The sequence below is a fragment of the Centroberyx gerrardi genome, chromosome 8, assembly GCF_048128805.1.
Source record: "Centroberyx gerrardi isolate f3 chromosome 8, fCenGer3.hap1.cur.20231027, whole genome shotgun sequence".
In the NCBI taxonomy this organism is placed as follows: Eukaryota; Metazoa; Chordata; class Actinopteri; order Beryciformes; family Berycidae; genus Centroberyx; species Centroberyx gerrardi.
Genome location: NC_136004.1, coordinates 27,383,080 through 27,402,692, shown reverse-complemented (window position 1 = coordinate 27,402,692; position 19,613 = coordinate 27,383,080). Strand labels below are relative to the sequence as shown.

The 19,613-nt window shown below is 41.4% G+C and overlaps 2 protein-coding genes across 2 annotated transcripts; both read right to left on the bottom strand.

Moving 5' to 3' along the window:
- Positions 1 to 103: 103 nt before the first annotated feature.
- tesca (tescalcin a) lies at positions 104 to 9,405 on the bottom strand. Its single transcript, XM_071897655.2, has 8 exons — positions 9,269 to 9,405; positions 6,900 to 6,969; positions 6,041 to 6,121; positions 4,726 to 4,865; positions 2,308 to 2,369; positions 1,382 to 1,489; positions 1,185 to 1,232; positions 104 to 1,070 (listed from the first exon to the last, which is right to left on the bottom strand). The coding sequence occupies exons 1-8, from the start codon at positions 9,327 to 9,329 to the stop codon at positions 978 to 980; spliced, it is 663 nt and encodes a 220-aa protein (XP_071753756.1). The 5' UTR covers positions 9,330 to 9,405; the 3' UTR covers positions 104 to 977.
- A 318-nt stretch (positions 9,406 to 9,723) lies between these two features.
- fbxo21 (F-box protein 21) lies at positions 9,724 to 19,130 on the bottom strand. Its single transcript, XM_071897707.2, has 12 exons — positions 18,907 to 19,130; positions 18,140 to 18,275; positions 17,645 to 17,754; positions 17,302 to 17,423; positions 16,880 to 17,026; positions 16,448 to 16,584; positions 16,187 to 16,323; positions 15,191 to 15,370; positions 14,387 to 14,519; positions 13,307 to 13,497; positions 12,303 to 12,460; positions 9,724 to 11,095 (listed from the first exon to the last, which is right to left on the bottom strand). The coding sequence occupies exons 1-12, from the start codon at positions 19,128 to 19,130 to the stop codon at positions 10,854 to 10,856; spliced, it is 1,917 nt and encodes a 638-aa protein (XP_071753808.1). The 3' UTR covers positions 9,724 to 10,853.
- Between the last annotated feature and the right edge of the window lie 483 nt (positions 19,131 to 19,613).

Here is a 19,613-nt window from a genome sequence, read left to right as displayed (position 1 = left end):
TAAAAGATGTAATATTTCTGCCTGGCCTGCTAAATGAGATTCTTCTCAGTACATTTCTTTTCACAATTTTACACAAAACAGACAGCCTCCTTAACTCTGTGCAGTTGTTTTATGATAATTTCCTCAGTTTATTTTATTCATTCACATAAATTAGTGCAAAGCTTTTCATCATGTCTTTGGCAAGAAAGTAAAATGCATTACTTTATTCAGTAGTGTTAAAAAATAGTGAGTAGTACATTAAAGTGGTTCTGGGATCTGCTTTGGTAGAACAGCAGCATTTACACAAAGTCTCAGAGGAACAGATAAATTCGACCTGCAACTATTCTGGAGCCCTGGAGGAATGGTATGTGCCTGCCGCCTCACGTTTTGGACGCGGGCCACAACAGACGACCCACGAATGCCACAGCAGCCACAGAGAGCGGCTGACGTAACCCGACATGTGAACCTTTTGACTAAAGGGCAAGGAGACGTTCACGTTACACGGCTCTCACATGCAGATTTGTAAAAACAGCAAAGTTTAAGCGAGGAGAATGGAGAGAGGTAGTGTGTTAGCTTTGAGGATGGACTTGACATGACAAAATGATTAGGGATGTGAGTGGAGAAAGGTAAGATTAATCTCTTTGAAATGCTTGACAGTTTCTACTTAAAAAAAAATATATATAGGAAAAGGAATATTCTGATGCTGGATGCTTAGACTTAAAGCTTTCATGGAACTAAACTCTTCCTTTGACTTGATTATCTCCAGCACCTTAGCAAACCTAAAACCGCATGAGCAGTAGACTGTCTTCATAATTCCTATAAAAAATGTACTTTTGGTATCATTGCATTAATTGTATGATTATGTCCCAATCACTCTATGAAAAAATTAGTGCAAGTCAAATATCAAAAGTGTTTGGCTTCGTTCCAGCGGAAGACTGGAGAGGTTCTGCTAAAAACAGCAGCAACATAAATATTTCTTTAAAAGGAGAATGAGTCCTTCAAGAGGCCGGTTTCCCACAATGCATTGTTGTGGTGTCCACGTCCAAAAAGCGGATGTGCATCCTGGACTCCATCTCCAGGCCTTTTAAAATCTGTGGGAGGAAAACATGAAAAGATTCTGTCAGGATAAGTAAATGTGAAAAAGTAGATTAGATATTCAAAGGTTCAGATGGGTCACAGTGTCATATAGTTGGAATAGTGCAAACCTGTTCAAAATGCTCAAATGTAATTCCTTCATAAAAGTCATCTGGTTCCTGCGAAGATAATGAAGGGACAAATTAACCCGGCAGTTTAGATAGTGTTCTTACTTTAGAAGTTATATTGCTGCAGATAATTAACTGTGAATGTACATATTAATGCTCTATATTGATCGTAAAGCTTTAGTGCTGGTAATTTCCATTACCATGTGGGGCACATTTGTGCTCGCCACTTCCAACATGGCAGCATCTGCTATGGCCTTGGCAGCCTCCTGGCCGATGGCACCACTTTTTGACAGAAGCTCCTCTACTACCTTGGATGAGAACGTAACACTCCATAAACATTCACTGAGAAATAGAATTGAGCTTAAAGCTGCACCAGGCGACTTCACATGTTGGCAGCTCCAAACGGCAGCGACAAGTAAGTGTAACATTTTTAACTTCAATACCCAGAAATCTTGTAACATGATGTCAGTAAACTGCAGACATTATGCTCATGTTTACCAACCAGCCGGTCTGTGATGCTTTATACCAAAGGAAACCAAAGGAATGAGAGAGGAAAAGATCTCATGTTGGCGAGTCAAACTTTCTCTGCTGTTTAGGAGACAGAGTTTTGGATTTAGAATTTTGGATTTAGAATTTAATTTGAGCAAATGCCGAATCTACGCCCTTCAGTCTCTAAATTGAGCGGGATGGGACGCTCTTCTCTATTGCAGCCCCACTTTGTGATTTAGGCTGATAAGACAGGTGTATTTTTATATAAAAATCTCACCTAGTGTGTCTTTAGTTTTAGTTTTTAGTTTTATTTCTTTGCACAGTGAAACAATCATGCTACAAGACAAAAAAACACGTGAAGAAAACTGTGCGGGTGAGATCAAAAAACCCCTAGAGGCTTGTGAGGGGATCTCACCCAAACAAGACCGTCAAAAGAAACTAATAATAAAGCAATTTGCATAATAATAAAGACATAATGAGTAAAATAAAATACATGTATCTATGTCTCATACTACATGATGCACATATACCCTGTTTCTTCAACTACATGTCAAACTTTGAAAAGTCTAAAAGCCACATATAAATCAAGTATACCTCATTGACCTAAGCCCATGTGACTAAGTTGCCTTGTCCTTACCTTCCTGTACTCCAGCAGAGTGATGGTGCCGTCGTTGTCTGTGTCGTGCATGTTGAACAGGACTGGGGAGACAGAACACAATGCGCATTCAACACACCGAGGAAAGAAATGTACTTAACTACTGTGGACTTAATGGCTGGTCTAATTTCTAAAAGAGACGGCCCGCCATCCAATGAAAGGCCGCAAAGAAACACAGGATCTCGCTAATGGACCATTCCACACGCTCAGGACGGAGGAGGAAGTTGTGATTCGGGGGAATGTTTGCTCTCAGATGCAGAGATAAGGAGGAGCTGAATAACTGGCAGCTCCTCTTCAGGCCACGACTGACTGCTGAATGTAAAGACTCATAACGAGGCGACGGAAAGCCCTTCAAATGCCAACGCTCTCATTTACATTGACATTTTAATGATGCAAGCTATCGATTGACTCACATGACAGCACTTCAGGTTTAGCGGTCCTGTGTCAGCGAGTGAGAAGGATGACAATTTGCCTCCTCCGGCAATGTTCAGCGACATTTTGACTATGCTGCCGCCGATGTGATTTCTGAACCGTCGATAGAATGTCAGCTTAAATGTCAAATTGATACCCTAAAGACCCTTTTTTACCTCTCATAAAGTTTCTGGGGCAGAATACAGCATTCATCATTGTGACGGAAGGGAGAGACGTTTTGATTTATATTGCTCATCCATTTTCCCAATATAAAAATCAAATAAAATCTGTGAAAAAACAGGCATGATGACATTAAATTTAGACAAATTGCTTGTCTGAAGCCAAGCAGGTCTGGCTCTGATCAGTCCTGAGATGGGAGACGGACCTTGGTTCTAGTGTTGTGCTGTTATTGTCTTCTGTGGCACAAAAACCCCCAAAGCCCAGGGGTGTTATGCCAAAATCTGTTTCTCTGAAAGAATGTGTTTCCCCTGGCAGTGTGTCTTCACCTCATTTCACACCAGGGAAGAAAACAACAAAATCATTTCAGTCTTTGTGGGCCGTTTTAAAAACATTTCACAGGATTTCAAACAATGAAAGTGGCCTACCAAAAGTTACCTAACTAGTTGTCTCATAATGAATGGAAGGTCACGTCTTATTATCCAAAACCACAAGCGTCCATTGATTCTACAAGGAAGCTGTCAGTCTACTTCTTGTTTATTAAGCACATTTCCCCCATGCTAATTTCCCTGTGCAGTGGCAAAACAACAACACACCGAGGACAAAATGAGAACGCACCTCCAGGGGAAACACATTTTTTTAGGGGATTCAAACACATGACCCATGCCAATGAATGTACCCTACATTTCTGGGCCCATTTTGTTGTTTGTTGGCGTATTTTTCTTACTCCCGCACATATTATTCTACCAAACGTAGAAAACATGACTTCACATCGAGATATTTTTCAGCTACAATGGAGTTTGATAGCAGAAAATGTTTCATCTGTCTAAAACATCAATGGTAAACGTCAGGTTTTGGTGTCAGTCCCTCAGAATTAAACATCAAGGGCTTCTTTCTAGACTCACTATTTTGTACCGATATTCAACAATCTTAATCTGATTTATTTGCACATAATATAACACAAAGTGGTGTAAAGGAGAAAAAAACAGAGATATAGAGGAAGAACCCATTGTATAAGAGGCAGAGAGACCAATTACTCCACCAGCAGTAGCCTCAATAGACCAGAATGCAATGCAGCCACAAGACGTGTCGCATTTTGATGAAAGTGGTACGGCCATTATGAAAGACACGCACCAATGCTCACAAAGTAGTTGGCTAAAGAGCTAATAGGTGATGCCCATACCCCCAGCAACAAATTCACACCTGTTCTCTGGGGGTTGCCACAAAGCATTCTGGGAAATGTAGGAAATCAGTAACTGAAGTGGAAGTAGATGAGGGAAAGTGGATACACCAAAAAAGTAAATTACAACACTTAATCACAAAAATTACTTCTGGAACACATCAAACATCACAGGTTGATAATATATAGTATGAGAGTATCTGCAGGTGGATTTTTCCTTTAAACTGGGTGCTGACTGTTCACCAGTGATCCCATGCTATTTGTCACAGTGGCAGAGGTAATGCCTCTGTCCTGGCCTTGTTCCCAGCTCAGACTTAAATCCCTCCACGCCTCTCCAGTGTGATAGCTGATATGTGGTGGGCAATCTGGTACTAAGACGCAGCTATGCATCACCAAGGTGTTTGTGGCATGTCAGTGGTGAACGAAATAAGATACTCTCAACAGGAATTGGTTTATTATTATCTAAAGAAGAGCGTGCGGTCTGCTTCCCTCGGTATGTTTTAATTGAGACAGATAAGAGGGGAGACGCAGGAGAGGAGGCCTTGGTGGGATACAAGTAGGTCCAAAGATGACGCTCCTAACCACTGGATGCACTGTAATACTAATATTAATAATGGAGTGCAGTTTCTTACAACGGAGCTTCTCTCTTCTCATCGCCTGCCTCTCCTCCTCCGTCGTCTTCAGGTTCGGCGGGCGGAAGTGGGACATGACCATGAGGAACTGCTCAAAGCCGATCTCCTGCAGGGAGCCCACCTCATCCTGATGCTGGTTCCTGGGTCAGGGGCAGAGGAAGTCAAAGTTTAGGGTTTGATGAATTAGGGCTCCCAGTAACCCACTGAGCACTAGACATTTCAACGTCACGTCTATGCTGTAGCTCTCATCTAGCCCAGGATCTTTTAGGGAATGTATAGCCCAGTTTTAGACCAAGCAGTAAATAAATTATTACATATTTAAACAATGCATAAACAGCTGTAAATATCAATAATATGTACCAGATAAGTCCATATGTACAAGATAATGCTTTATTTTTGTCATATACCTCAAAAGACATAATCTAAGACCAAAACCTTCACTTAAACCTTATGTAGCCTAATTTTAGCCTAGATGTCTATAACCATTCAGTCGTCTTTTAAACAGCTAATCAACATAAATTTGCTCAGTGGGAAGTTGCTGATAGCCAATATGTTGGGCCAATATTCAATATCTTTAAAGCTGACCATTTTTATTCCAAAACAAGTATAAGTATCCAGTGTTTCCTCCAGAACTCTTGGTATATACTTGGTGGAAAATCCTCTGAAACAGCATTTAGACCATGGGACACTAATGAGCACTGATGAAAGCATCCGCTGAAACATCTGCTCCTCTGGCCTTTTGTCTTTTTTTTTTTTCGTTGATGCACTTTTAAGTTTGTTACTATGCATTTGTGTTGATAAATTGATTATTTTGGCTAGAGTTTTGTCCAGCTCATTTTTAAGCAGTGTGCGGAATATGTCAGACTTTTTTAACACTTAAATTAATAAATAAAATGTGCACAGAGAATCAAATTTAATTGCAGGTTTTAATAGACTGTTTTTATGTAGCTGTGGTCAGGGAGGAACCTGCATCAAATCGGCAGTGGACAACATCAATGGCTAATACCTGATCTTTAATAAAAGGCCTATTATTGGTCTGATATACCGGCAAACCAATATATCAATCTAACCCTATTATGAATACAATATACTATGTCGAATGAGCTTGTGACAAGGCGTTTTCTGTGGCAGGGTTCATCTCTATCAAACTGAACTTATGGATGAGTTTGAGTAGTTTTGGTCTCGCCAGATCATATAAAAGGGATGTGGTTTTGAATTGGTTTTGAACATCATATTTCAAATGCACCACATTCAGCCTATTAGCCATTATCCTTAGTAAAGTAAAGCAACTGAAATGTAATTTGACTGTACCCACCGTTTATCAAAGAAAGCTTCAATAATTTGCTTTCTGATTGGATTATTGGCGAGGGCCGGTATGCTGTCCAAGTTTTCCCTGCTGCAATGCGACAAAAGAAATTCATGATCTCAAGTGAACAATGGTTATACAGGTACTACCAGAACATTTTACAGCACATTTAAATACCATTACACTGATAGCATCCCTAATGTTGTGGGAAGTGAGATTTCTCTGTCTCATTGCTTCATAGACCGACCTGTAAATGCAAATTAACTTGCTTCAAAAAGACCTTCCTTGTACTTTTACAATACCAATTGACTTTTACTATGTGGCCAACTGAGTGTTAGCAGAAATAAATACAGTACAAGGTAAACTGTCAGGAGAAATACCTGCTGTATTGTCTATGTACAACATTGTTCCCTGTTTCTTTTTAAAGAGAAGGAACGTGCAATTCATCACTACCAGCATGCCAGTGATGACTGACTGCTGTGTGTGTGTGTGTGTGAGTGAGAGAGAGAGTGTGTGTTAGGCCTATATATCTGCATGTATCAACATTTGTGCCTGTGTCTGTGCCTGTGTGTGTGTTAGGCCTATGCGTCTGAAATTTCAACATACTGTATTTGCCTGTGTGTCTGTGTTTGCATTACTTCAGCCTGTGTGCATCACCATATGTGCCTGTTTGTGCCGGTGCCAGATCCTGTGTCCGAGAACACCGCAAATACCCACAATTCATCTCCACAGTCAACATGCAGGTAGTATTTCATTTTTAGAGGAGACAGACAGCACAGGCCGAATGGTTTCCATTAAATCCACATGCAGTTTCCCAGCCGCGCGGCCAGCTGAAAGCCATGCGACGTGTACAGAGTGCACACTGTACCTTATTGTCTCTTCATTTCCACTCAGCTGCTTGAATCTTTTGTCAAGGTTTATGATCTGCTCCAAAGAAACTGGAAAAACAACAACAAAGCACCAACAAAATGAAAGTATGTCGCCGATACACCCATCATTGCCCCACACCCATCAGCAGGCATCTTGTGACCACACTCACGCTCTTCCCATTATTCATTAGGGATGTTAAACTTGATTAGACGGTAATAAGCAGAAGATCATTCTGAAACAGGAACAACCATTTTGTGTCTGGAATTCTGGCATGAAATAGATTACGACAATACGTCTAGATTCAGTTTCAATATGGGTTGGATCAAGCTGATCAGACAGAAGTGGTGCAACAATACTATCAGCCTAATGGCAAAACAAACACACTGTGCACCGCTGTGGCTGTCTTCACATGGCATTTCAAAGGGTTCCTTGAATCATTAACTCACTGCGTGGACTAGTGGCCTTATAAAGGATTAGACAGTCTCTCTCTGTCCAGTCCCGTATCAAGATGAGTTTGGCGTTTTGAATTGTTTCAGTAAACACTGCTGTTTATTTTGACTTTCTTTTCCCTCCCTCCTCAGGCTGCTCAATGGATGTTTGCAGTAGCAACTGCTACTGAGAGTGGGATGAGGAATATGCACCAAGACAGACTATGGCCTCATGCAGAAACAAGTTTATGGGTTTGCGTGGGCGGTGTGACAATCACTCAAAACATAAGGGCTATAGTTTTTGACAAGGGCAAATATTTTAGTTTACGTAGGATCAAGTAGATGTAGATGAGCTTCTTGTGCGGTTGAGGATTCCTCTGTGCCTTGTCATATTATTTGGGCTATTTTAGTATCCTTGAAAAAACAACACAATGGAGCAACTGCAATTATGAGGAAACAGTCCAACTAAACAAATACAAAAACAACAGAAATCCATGGATGCATTGCTTCAATACCTGCAAGTATAGGCTTGTTTGTAGAATGAAAGATTTCATCAGAGGCCCAAATCACATAAGCACAGATAATCTGCCTCAGAGGAACAGGGTCAAAGCCCTACCCAGAGGATATAAACAGGCTATAAACCAGTTGCAACAGTCAAAGTGTCACCCACACCTTTTTGGACAAGGTGGGGTCTGCCTGCAGGTGGGATGCAGGCTTCACTCCTGTTCAAACTCTGCCTGCTCAACAGTATAAAATGCAAAGATGCCCTCTCTAAAATTAGATCTACACTTGCTGGTTCAGTGCATTCTGTTTCACTTTCTTCGGTAAAACTTTACAGTAAGGGTACATTAATTAAGGGTAAGTTAATGCTTAATAAGGGTTAGTTAATGCTTAATAAGCATTAACTAACCCTTAATTAACAGTTAACTATGTGTCTGGTAATCATTTACTAATGGTGTTCATGTTAACTAAGGTATTAATTTATACATTATTTAATAGTTTATAAAGATGACTATTAAATAATGTATAAATTAATACCTTAAAATTAATGTACCCTTATTGTAAAGTGTTACCCTTTCTTCTTTGAACTTTTCCATCCTCAGAGGGGAGAATGGGTGTGTTTTATGACAGCAGATGATGAGGTATATGACTTAAGATCACATTTACAGCAACCACATTTTGTCCAAATAACAGCAGTGAATGACCAATGTCCAGTCAGCAGCCAAACCCAGTTTACGGGTAAGTGGGAAGAGCTCTTACAGGCTACCCACATTGCAAAATCAACTTGGGGAGAAATGATCACTTCATGTGTTTGCAAGGCATTTCCTTTGCACACACATTTTTTTCCCATCATACTTCAGATTTTCACCAATTTCACAGTCTGCAGTCAATTTTCAGTCATGCGAGTTATTACCCATATAGAAAACACTGGAGCTCAGTGTATGGCGATCAAACGGTGACGTTACAACAGTCTCTAAAGTATTCACACAAATCGATGGAAGTATATTAACGCCGAAAAAAATTGCCAACTCAAAAATAACTTTAAGAACTCTGAAGATGGTTTAGCTATGCAAATCGACATGCATTTATTCACAAATATTGCATCTTCACAAATCAGTTTAGACTTTTTTTTTTTTTTTGACAGATCTACAAATCATTCTGCATTTATGTGTACAATTTAGATATCTGGTGTCTGCCATATAGTGTGACATTTGTTTTTGACTGATCTCCATACAGCATTGTGGCTCATGTTGATCAATTCCCATGTAAACTTCGGACAAATGCAAACCTGATCATCTTGAGTCTCATTCTGTAACCGAATTATCTCTACCACGTATTTTTTTCCATGAGCCGAAACAATTGTAAGATCAGCACTAACCGCAGCATAAGTGAAGGTAACTTTTTATATATTAATTTCACATGATATTTGCCTACTTACATCCCGTTTTGTCCGCCAAGTCCTGGAACTTGTGCTCGGAGTGCGTCTGCGAAGCTCCCATCGCCGCCGTTCAGTCGGTGCGTCAAGGCGCACAGTCTGGTTTGACGGGGCAAAGTTTTCTCTGCTGCTGCTTTATCATGCTGCTATAGGGAAGTCAATACAAAAAACTGTAGTCTGCTGGCGTCGAGGAAACATTTGGCATCCGCAAGGTCCTAAACACCTTATATCTTGTGGAGAAATGACTGGTCATCTTCCTGTTTTTTTTGCAAGCTTCCTGCAGTAAATTACGATTAGTAGCCTATTAAAACGTGTTGTCATGGCATTTTTAATACATTTCACCTTATGCATGTAAGAAAACACAATACTAACAGTCGAGATATGAATATGGCAAACGCTGTAATTTCTCCCTGGCCATTCAGAACTATTATTCAGGTAATAACAAGTCAGACAAAAGCTGGAAAAAACCTTGAAACATTTTATTTTTAAATTTCCTCAAAGCTCAGAGTCATTTCTGTTTCAAGTCACTGTTGTTCCTTGTTGGTTCCTCTTTTGTGGGCCTATTTTTTTTTTTCCATGAACAGCTCAACAACACTGATGAGCCCTGACATCCTACAATGTTTCACTTGTAAATATACAGAAAAAAAAAAAATTAAGATGTTCTAGAAATGTGAAAGTCAAACTTTCATAAGTGCATGAAACTTGATTAAAAGATGTAATTCAAGGGGAGTTAAAAGTAAAGTCCATCTCCAAAGTATTCTCCGCGTTTGGATGTGTGTTAGTCTTTTGTGTGGCACTGTAAGTGGGCGAATACGATGGGAGGAGAAGAAGGGGGAGCCGGTCCTTGCTTGACTGGTGTCGGGGGACTGGGGGGGGGGTCTGGGTGCTGGAGCATTCCTCAGTTCGGGGCGAGGTGAGATTTACCTGGCTACCCCATCCTGAATTTACTCCTCCGCTTAATTGTTCAGTTCAAACGACCCAGTCTCAAAGTGAAAGGAGCAGGGTTCCTACTCGCGTTTCATTTTAAAATCCCATAGTTTTTCCAAAGTTGTCTGAATTTGAAGATTTTGGCCGGTGTTTGAAATGATGCATCCTGATAGTAGCTTGATAATGTCTGTCAACTCTAAGCCATATCACTCTATAGCTGGACATTTTTCTTCACAACAAATATATAACATGAAATGATAGTGGGTCTATGACTATATAGGAAATGTGTGGTCATATGTCTATCAGTACAGAACAGCCTTTTCTAGACTTTTTGTCCAATTACGACACTTCTCCAGACCTGGAAATGACCAAATACATTTTCCATACTTTTCCAGACCTGTGCAAGAACCCAGAAGGGGAGGGGCAAAAATCACATGAGCGACTGAATAATTTCTTGCTACACCAAATCATCAGTTTCTGGAAATATGCTGACTGGTATAGTTATTATTACAATAACCTTGCCGTTACACTTGTGAATGTGTAAATGAGCCCTAGCCTAGGATACATGAAGTAAAACAACAGCTAGGTGGACTGTGAATTGGGAATGGGTGACCAGAAACGGATTAGCCTGGGCGGCAGGACACTGGTCATAGATACTTTGCTACATGGGCATGGCCTGGTGGTTGTTTTGGTCTGTGGCGGGAGCCTGGTCTTGGCTCGTGGAGCTGGGTGCCAGTCTGTGGTAGAGCTCCCGCACCGTGCCCAGCGTCTCGTCCATGTCCTCTGGGTACCGCGTCTGCAGTTCTTCGTTGGCAACGTAGTGGGTGTCGGAGAACTCTGAGAAATAGCGACCCACCTCCGGGTGGCCGATCTCCAGGGGGGCGGAGTGGGGCTCCAGGTTCTCTGGAGAACAACAGAGGAGAAGTGCGATATCAAGAGATGTATAACTTACAAAGTATAAACTGAAGTTAAACTCAAGAGTGAAACAGGAGGCACTTGAGCTGTCTAATGTTCCGGTATAAACGCCATGATATATTAAAAATGACCAGTTATGCTAATGAGGAAATACATTTTATTAATGCATTAATTAGCAATAAATCTATGATATATGATGAATTCATACGAACGCTGTATCTTAAAGCATAGCCATAGTAGTTTCAAGAAAATTTCCTCATTAATATGCAAATATATGCAGCAAGGTGAAGTTTCTATCATGTATTGTTCTTGACTTATTGTGTTTACAATAATGTGTCTACAAACAGACAGACACACACAGACGTCACCATGACAACATAATATCCTGCATACCAGACAGGGATTCATTTGTCCAGCCTGCAATTAGATTGCTTAATTTGCACATATAATTATGTAGCCTCTTATGCCTGTATAAGCACTTGGGATTTTCCATTAATGAGCATTTTTTTGTGCTGTATTGACCTATTGACTCACTCTTATCTGGTCTTATCAACTGTCACTTTCTTTTATATTTGTTTGTATAGCAGATAACATGGTGATTTGTTATGTGTTCCAATTCAAATCAAATTTCCCTAAAGGAACATTAAATATTTGAACTTGAAATTGAGCTGCTACATTCCATGATAAGATACACAGTAATGGCTTACACTGCATCTGGATTTTTCTCCCAAATAAACAGCAAAGTTATGCTTAGAAAGTTTGCTTATAAGAAATCCAACTCTGGTAACATTACAGCTGTATACATCAGATAAAACGGCTGAGAATCTCCTCTCTACAACAGTGGTTCTCATTGTTTTTGACTTGTGACTTGTGAAATAAAGCAATGCCTACTTGCAATGCTTTACTGCAAGAGTAAACACATGGAATGGTAAACTCTTGACGACAAGTGATGATTTATTTATATTCGGGCTATTTGACTTGATTTATTATTAGTCTAAGGCTAGAGGCTGCAAACATTCATTATTTCTCAAGGGCATTTATCAAAGATTTATAATAATAATAATACTACATTTGCGTATTATAAATGTGTTTTAATCTCACAACCTCACAACCCGCAGGTTGGGAACCACTGCTCTAGAAGACAATTCACCATAAGGACAGTAAACATCACCGTGTGTGTGTGTATTATCCGTACCCTGTGCTGCGTAGCGGCATGTGCCATCCTGCACCAGGACGTTGTAGAAGGGCTGGTTGGCCCCACTGGACAGCTGGTGGACCCTCATGGTGGTGATCCACTCCTGGCTCATGGTGCACTTGGGGTCCCAGCCGTAGATCACACAGTTATAACCCGACCTAGAGAAGGGGATGGAGCAGGACAGACAACCTCAAGTGTTATATACAGTAGCAAGATCGCTCAAGAGGCATGTCTTCATGGAGAGTGCTATAGTGTGTGTGCTGTGTGTCACATATTTAAAGTGGTTATGTGTGAGAACTGTTTTTTTTTTATTTTGGTGACATCTTTGTTGCCAAGCGCTCATTGCTGTGGTGTTGCTGCACTGCACTTCCCACAGATCACCTGTCAATCAAACAGTGTGTCCAGTACTGTGACGTCTTTTTCCTTGGATTTTCTGTTGATGAAGTTTGAGTTTCTGTAGGTGGCGCTCTCTGTTCTTTGTCTGTTCAGTCATGGTGGCTATCGCTGCTCATGCTAACTACCCAGTTCTTCTTCTATTTATTCCAAACAAACAGCTGTTGCTGCTGCTAGAAATGTAAAATGCATAATTTCCTGTGTGCCAGAGGATTTCTTCCCAGGAAGGACCTACTTGACACCGGGTGTTTAGAGCAGCGAATGTAAAAGCTTACATGAACTGAGTGTCACTGCTGTATTCTAGCAATTGGTGATAGAGTGGCAAAATGGACATTTATTTATATGAAAATGTCACAGACTATTACTTGGCATTATTAAGACGAAATGTAGCAACAATGGACCAATTTACAATAGAAATGTGAAGCTTTGATTAAAAGAGAGATGGATGAATGGACAAAAAGAGGCACAAGACAAGAGGGATAAATAAACAATACATCATTTTAAAAACAAAACAAAGGGTGGATGGGATTGCAGTATACATGAATGGCTAGATGGTTGGCTGGAGGACAGAGTGAACGTTAAACCAATCTATCTGCGTCAGTGTGACCCACCTCTTGTGTTTCATGATGAGGCCTACAGAGTACTGGACCTCCAGGTGTTCTGCAGCACTGCGCCTCTTGACCTCGGGCTCCACGGGATGTTTCTTGTGCTGGATGTGCTCCAGCGTGTGCTGCACCAGGTAGCCCACCGCCCCGTGTTGGGAGGGATCCAACGCCTGAATGTGCTGCAGGATGTCCAGCACCTGGGATGGACGGCAAGCATCAAAAGATAAAAGAGTTGGGTGAAATATATGACCCAGAGTGTGGGTGATAGACACAACATTCCACATGCCTGTCCTCCTATGTCCACAGTGCTTAAACTACTAAGCAAGAGCTAAATGGTTTGAGTGCGCTTTTCTGAATAGTGTTATACTTTATAAACAGGATTCTGTTAATGATGACAGACTGATGGAAAAAATCACTTTGTTTCAACATGTTTATCCTCTTCAGTAAAGCAAAAGAGAAACCCAATACATGGGGAGCAACACCAGGCAGGGGCAGGGGGGACAAGTAGCGACATCCTCAAAGGGGTTTATGGGAAATGTGGCCTTAATTTTGAGGAAAACCCAGCAGTAACAATACCACTGGATTGTTTATGATAATTATACCAGGATATCATATATTGATAGATTGAATATGTCAAAATAACATTTTATCTTAAACAAGTAAACATCTTGTCTCCCACAAATGATGCAGGCACCCCTTGGGCCAAAAGTAAACAAACTTTATAGTGACGCTCTTAGGCCAATCAGTGCAATTTTTACAATGCCTGAGTGAAAATCCAATCAGCAGCGTCTGAAATATTGTGTATGATGCACAGACAATCAAACAAACACTGTAGCACCCCCCTCATAGGCCAATCAGTGTAATGAGAAGGCCATAAAAGAGCAATGACACGCATCATTCCCTGACGTTTTGTCAAAATCCAATCAGTGGCGTCCGAGATACTGAGCATGACGGACAGACGAATGGACCAACCAGGGCCGATCTATAGTCCCTCTTCTGATTTCATCATGAGGGGAAAAAAAGCCCATAAAGAGGCATGGTGCTGCAGTGCTGCATTTCTGTATTTAGGTTGGTGTGTGTTTTAACCTTTTCTGGCCAGATGCCCAGGTGGAAGTAGAGGCGAGCCTGCAGCAGCAGGTACTGGACGTTGTCTGGGTTGATAGTGAGGTAGAGGTCCAGTGAGTCTCTCAGTAGCTGGTAGGATTTCTCATTGCCCTCTCTGAAAGAAACCACACAGTGTATACTGAGGTAAAGCAATTCAACCAGAAAGCTAATTTATCCATTTAATTCAAGCAACCATCAAATCCAGCATGTTTCAAACTTGAGACAATCCCCAAGATGTTGCAAGGCTCTCCCTAGTCTAGTTAGTTGATAAAGATATTACAGAGATTAACATAGCATAGCATCTTCACCCACCATGTATTCAAACTGCAGCAACTCCGGCGCAAAGGTTAAATGTAATTTCCAGGAAATTACAACAGAGGAATTTAACAGTATTGCCAGTGTTGTGTGAATGGCAGCATTACGTTAAAAAAGCGGAAAGGCATGTCTTGTGTGAACAACAGAAACTGCTACCGTTGCCGGAAAAGTTAATCCGGTAATTTTACGGGTTTCATGTGTGCAAGGGGCTATAGACTAACACAAACTGGTGTTACTTTTGATGTGAATGGTCCTTGAAGGTGGAAAACCCATAGCTTGCTTCCCTGAGACAAAAGGATAACTGTTTACCGGTCCCCGAGACAGGTAATATTGAGCAACATTCATCATCAGCCCAGACCCTCTTCTATCAATCCATCCATCCTCCACCAACCCCCACCCATCATCCATCCATTTACACATCAGCCAGTGCCATCGGTGACTGTTTGGTGTTTAGTTGTCCCCACCCCTTACCCTCTCTTGCCGATGTTGAGCAGGTTTCCCACCATCCTGAGCAGCACCTCGGTGGTGCTGATGGCACTGTAGTAGTCTGCCGTCACCTGGTGGCCGATGAGGTACTCACACTCCTTGGCTGTCAGCTGCTTGCCTTTACCGAAGGCATCGATGTAGACAAAGTCATAGATGTCCTCACTGCTGCAGGGAGAAGGTTTAATCAATACGTAAATGTAATGCACAGACACCCAACTCCAATGATGTTGTGTTTGATTCACAAGATCCAGCCTCTTGTTATTACCCAACTATAGATGAGAGGACTGAATGAATCATGGATGAATAAATTGTAGGGTAGTTTGGCCTGTCGATGAGATTATTAGAGGGGCAATAATTAAGATGTTTACTGCCTCATAGTACAAAATGACCATAATGTATTTGCAGGAGGCTCAGTGAAGTTACTGATCAATACCAATGACTCAACAATTACTTCACTAGGTGCTGAGATTTCTAGCTTTCAAAACTCATTTTCTGGTCCATACTCTCCGTTTTGGAACAAAAACTTCCTGCCCATTGGAATCTCAAGCCATTCCCAATCTCATGGGATCTTATAGGGTTTCTCTGCTCTAATTAGCTAGCTTTCACACATCTCTATTGTGAAAATGTGTCTTTATTGTTTGTGCCAATTACAGGCCACCATAAATCAAGGGGAAGCGATGGGTGAGAGTTGTGGGAGTCGGGGCTGTGCCAGAGACGTGTGGAGGAAAAGACAAGTTCTATCAATAATGCCCCTTTAAGGTCCCTACGCGATGACAGCCCAAAGACATTGAGGCTGAGGTTGTGTGTAACAACTCCTATGTTCTTTAATAAATCCTAGAACTAGAGGGAAGAGAGCAGCCTGGTGAGAGAGAGCAAGAAAAACAGATAATGTTTATTCTCCCATGGTATTTAAACAGTCATAGGCCTCTTATGACTGTTTAAATACCATGGGATGTGAGCTGCATTCATTACAAACCGTACCCTCTTGGTTTCTGGCACCAGCGCAGTAGGAAATGATTGGGGAAGTTGACAGGTTCCAGCTGAACACCCAGCTTCCTGGCCAAAGTCATGTAGAGGACAGAGAGGCTTATGGGAATGCCTGTACGGCGTAGTAGCACCTAAATGAGAAACAAGACTGCCTGGTCATTTTATCTATATATTTTAAAATCTGTGAAAATAGTCAGGGAAATGATAGGAAAGCTTGTGGCATAAAAATTGCAAAGTTCTCTGGGAGAGATCTACCTGGTGGATGTAAGAGTTCAGAGGGTTGTAGTAGTCAAATTCGTTGCCCTTGTATTGAAGCTGCTCATATAAGACAGAATTGAGGGCGCACACCACCTGTCTCTGGAGCTCAAAGTCCTCTACGACAAAACAGTCACCTACATCATATACAAGAAACAGAATTTCATAAGAACATTGGCTGAGAGGGAAAATGTGAATCTTATGCGGCTGACATATCTGCCCAAATACACATATTTTTATTGATTTTCTCAAAATGCACTGGGAGAGGAAGCCCAAGCGGAGGAGCCTCAAATGTCTAGCTCTGATGCATTTAGAGAAAAAAAAACAAAGCCTGGGGGAAAGACATGAGAAAACAACCAAAAAAAAACAAAACAAAAAAAAACACACAAAGCCGACTTTTCATTCTCAGTTTTGCTAGAGTTGAAAGCCCACCTTGAGCAATCCTCAGGCTGGGGTGGGATGGGTTCTTGATTCTCAGCATCTTCTTCACCTTGTCTGCGATCTCGTCCAGCTGGGCTGATATGCCGTCCAGGGTGACATCTGCCAACGGGTTACAATACTGATCCACCAGTACAGCACCTGGAATAAGAGAGGAGACCAAGAGAGAATATGCAAAAGATGTTAATTTCAGATTTGAAATGGCAAAATGTCTGCAAAGATGTATAATGGAATATAGAAAAAATATTTCAACATTCAACAGCCGAACATTGTCTTATCCTGTTATCTTGTTCCTATGATAATAACTACTAAGCCACAATGTGATACATAGAAGATTAAACTAAACAGAATTAAATGGAAAATGAATGGACACAGTGCAACATATGAGTTGGTTGACATCTGCACTAATGCCTCACCTTCTAGAGCCGACTGCTGCTCTGCAGGCTGCTCCAGAAAGGTCTTCAAACTCCTCAGGATGTTCTGCTGCCGCAGGAAGTAAAGGATCTTCTTTGCATAGTACTTCAATGTCAAGCTTTTCCTAGGGAAGAGGACAGGTGGAGAGGGGGATGAAGAATGGGAGGGAGACATTGGAGGTCCACGGGTGAAAGAGTGGCAGACAAAAAAAGAGCTTTCATAATCACAAAAGGTCTCAGAGAGGATTAACACGACCAATTCATTAATGAATGATTGCCAAATGCGGTATGCGGCCAGCATCGTTTCCCACTGAGGTACGAACTGTGGAAACAGCGCTGTTCTCACCTCTTATCTGAATTGAGTATGAAGAGGAGCTCGTCTTCACAGAAGTGCTCTGGCGCTCCGAGCGACTCGATCTCTGCAAAGCTATCTCCCAGCACCTGGCCAACGCAAGGCTGCGTTACAGATCTCTGGGTTAGTTCGAACATCCCAAGCTCACACTTTCTTGCATACACATGCACACACACTTACACCAGACCAGCCAATTCACAGTCAGATGATAATGATGCACTGTGTTCAAAGGTATGTCCTGGAGAGGAAAACTAGGGTTTTGCCATAGCGACAGAGTGACAAATGTTTTTGTACTAAACATCAAGCAAACTTAACTGATCCAACTAACGCATGTGAATGCTTTTGTCATTCTGTCACCTTCGTCCAGCAGTAGAGGACTGACATACTATTCATATTTAGCCTACTTTTACATTACTGTGGCACCAGCCAAATTGAATGTATCTGCATTGTAATATGATAATGTAATATTGATTTAAGTGGATTACTCACAACCTCTGTGAAGAATCTCTTGGAGATTGATTCCACTGTCCTTCTTATTTGTATACCAACTCTATGGCGTGTTCTGTATTCTCTTAGCCAGTCGCAACACTCATTCTGACGGTAATACTTCTGCAATCTTGGCCATCTGTTAAAAGCAGTAAATGGTAAATATAGTCAGTCACAATTCCATGAATGAATGTGAAAGGTCCATAATTAGTTTAGCAACCCCTTGACTAAAACAGTAATACAACAATACTACAGTCTATTAAATCAGTTCATTAGTTTACTGCAGACTGGTCTTCTCTCTGTATAGAGAAAAGCAATCAGCAGAGTAATGTGGCACACACAGCCAAGTCAGTCAGGAGGAGGGCTTTGGTTTTGGCAAGAGCTTCCCTCTCTTGCAGTTCTCGGACTATTTCCAACATTCAAGGTCACACAACTTCATTTTCGGCCATACCGAGCAAAATCAAGTTTGAGCTGCGACTTGTGAAGCATTTTCTATGACTTCAAGATTTACAGGCTTCTTAACCTGTCTGCAGAGGAGAGCTTCTCGCTGGCCTGGCGTGATGATGGATTTGGTGCATCAGCAGAACGTCAACCGTTTGACAGCTGGGGGTTAGCAGTAAACGAACCTTCTAACGGCAGTCGAGGAGCGATTTAGAGCTCTAAACTGAAAACTGCATAAACAGACAGGGGAAGCTCTTTCTGAAGACAAGTAACAAAAACACCAGAAGTCAAAACTACGAAGACATACTGTAAAAAACACATCATAGCACCTGAGTTTGTACTGGTGTCCCCAGACCTTCCCCCTTCCATGGCAAACGTCGTGTAGTCGCTTGCAGCTGCAGGAAACGTTACAAATGTCGACATGTTTGAGGACAGGGAAGCACAAAATGTGTTCGAGCAACTCAGCCGGCAGGTCCGTCAATTTTTTACTCTGGGGCTCCGAAATAATCCCATTTAGATTTAGATGCCCCTCTCCGGCTACAGACGTCGCCATCTTTACTGTTTACCCCGATTACCTCATTGCTTAGGCACAGCCCCTTTATGGCGCAGGGGGCCGAGCTTGGGGCGGGGCAGACGAGGTATAGCGCAGTTTGATTGGTTGGTCGGGCAAGAGGAAGGGGAAAGCTGTGCTGCTTTCACTGCTCCTCGTCAACTGCAACTTCAGTTCGGAAGTATAGATACTTGGTATCTATACTTGCTTTTGCTTTTGTTCTTTACTCTATGGAAGCCCTTTTCTGCCACCTGTTAAAAAAAATCTGTCAGTTTTCTCTTTTTTTTCCATCATGAATTGAACATTTTTTCTCAATATTATGACTTAGCATCTCATAATTATGAGATGCTAAGTCATTATTATGAGATGCTAAGTCATTATTATGAGATGCTTGAGATGCTAAGTCATTATTATGAGATGCTAAGTCATTATTATGAGATGCTAAGTCATTATTATGAGATGCTAAGTCATTATTAGTATCTCATA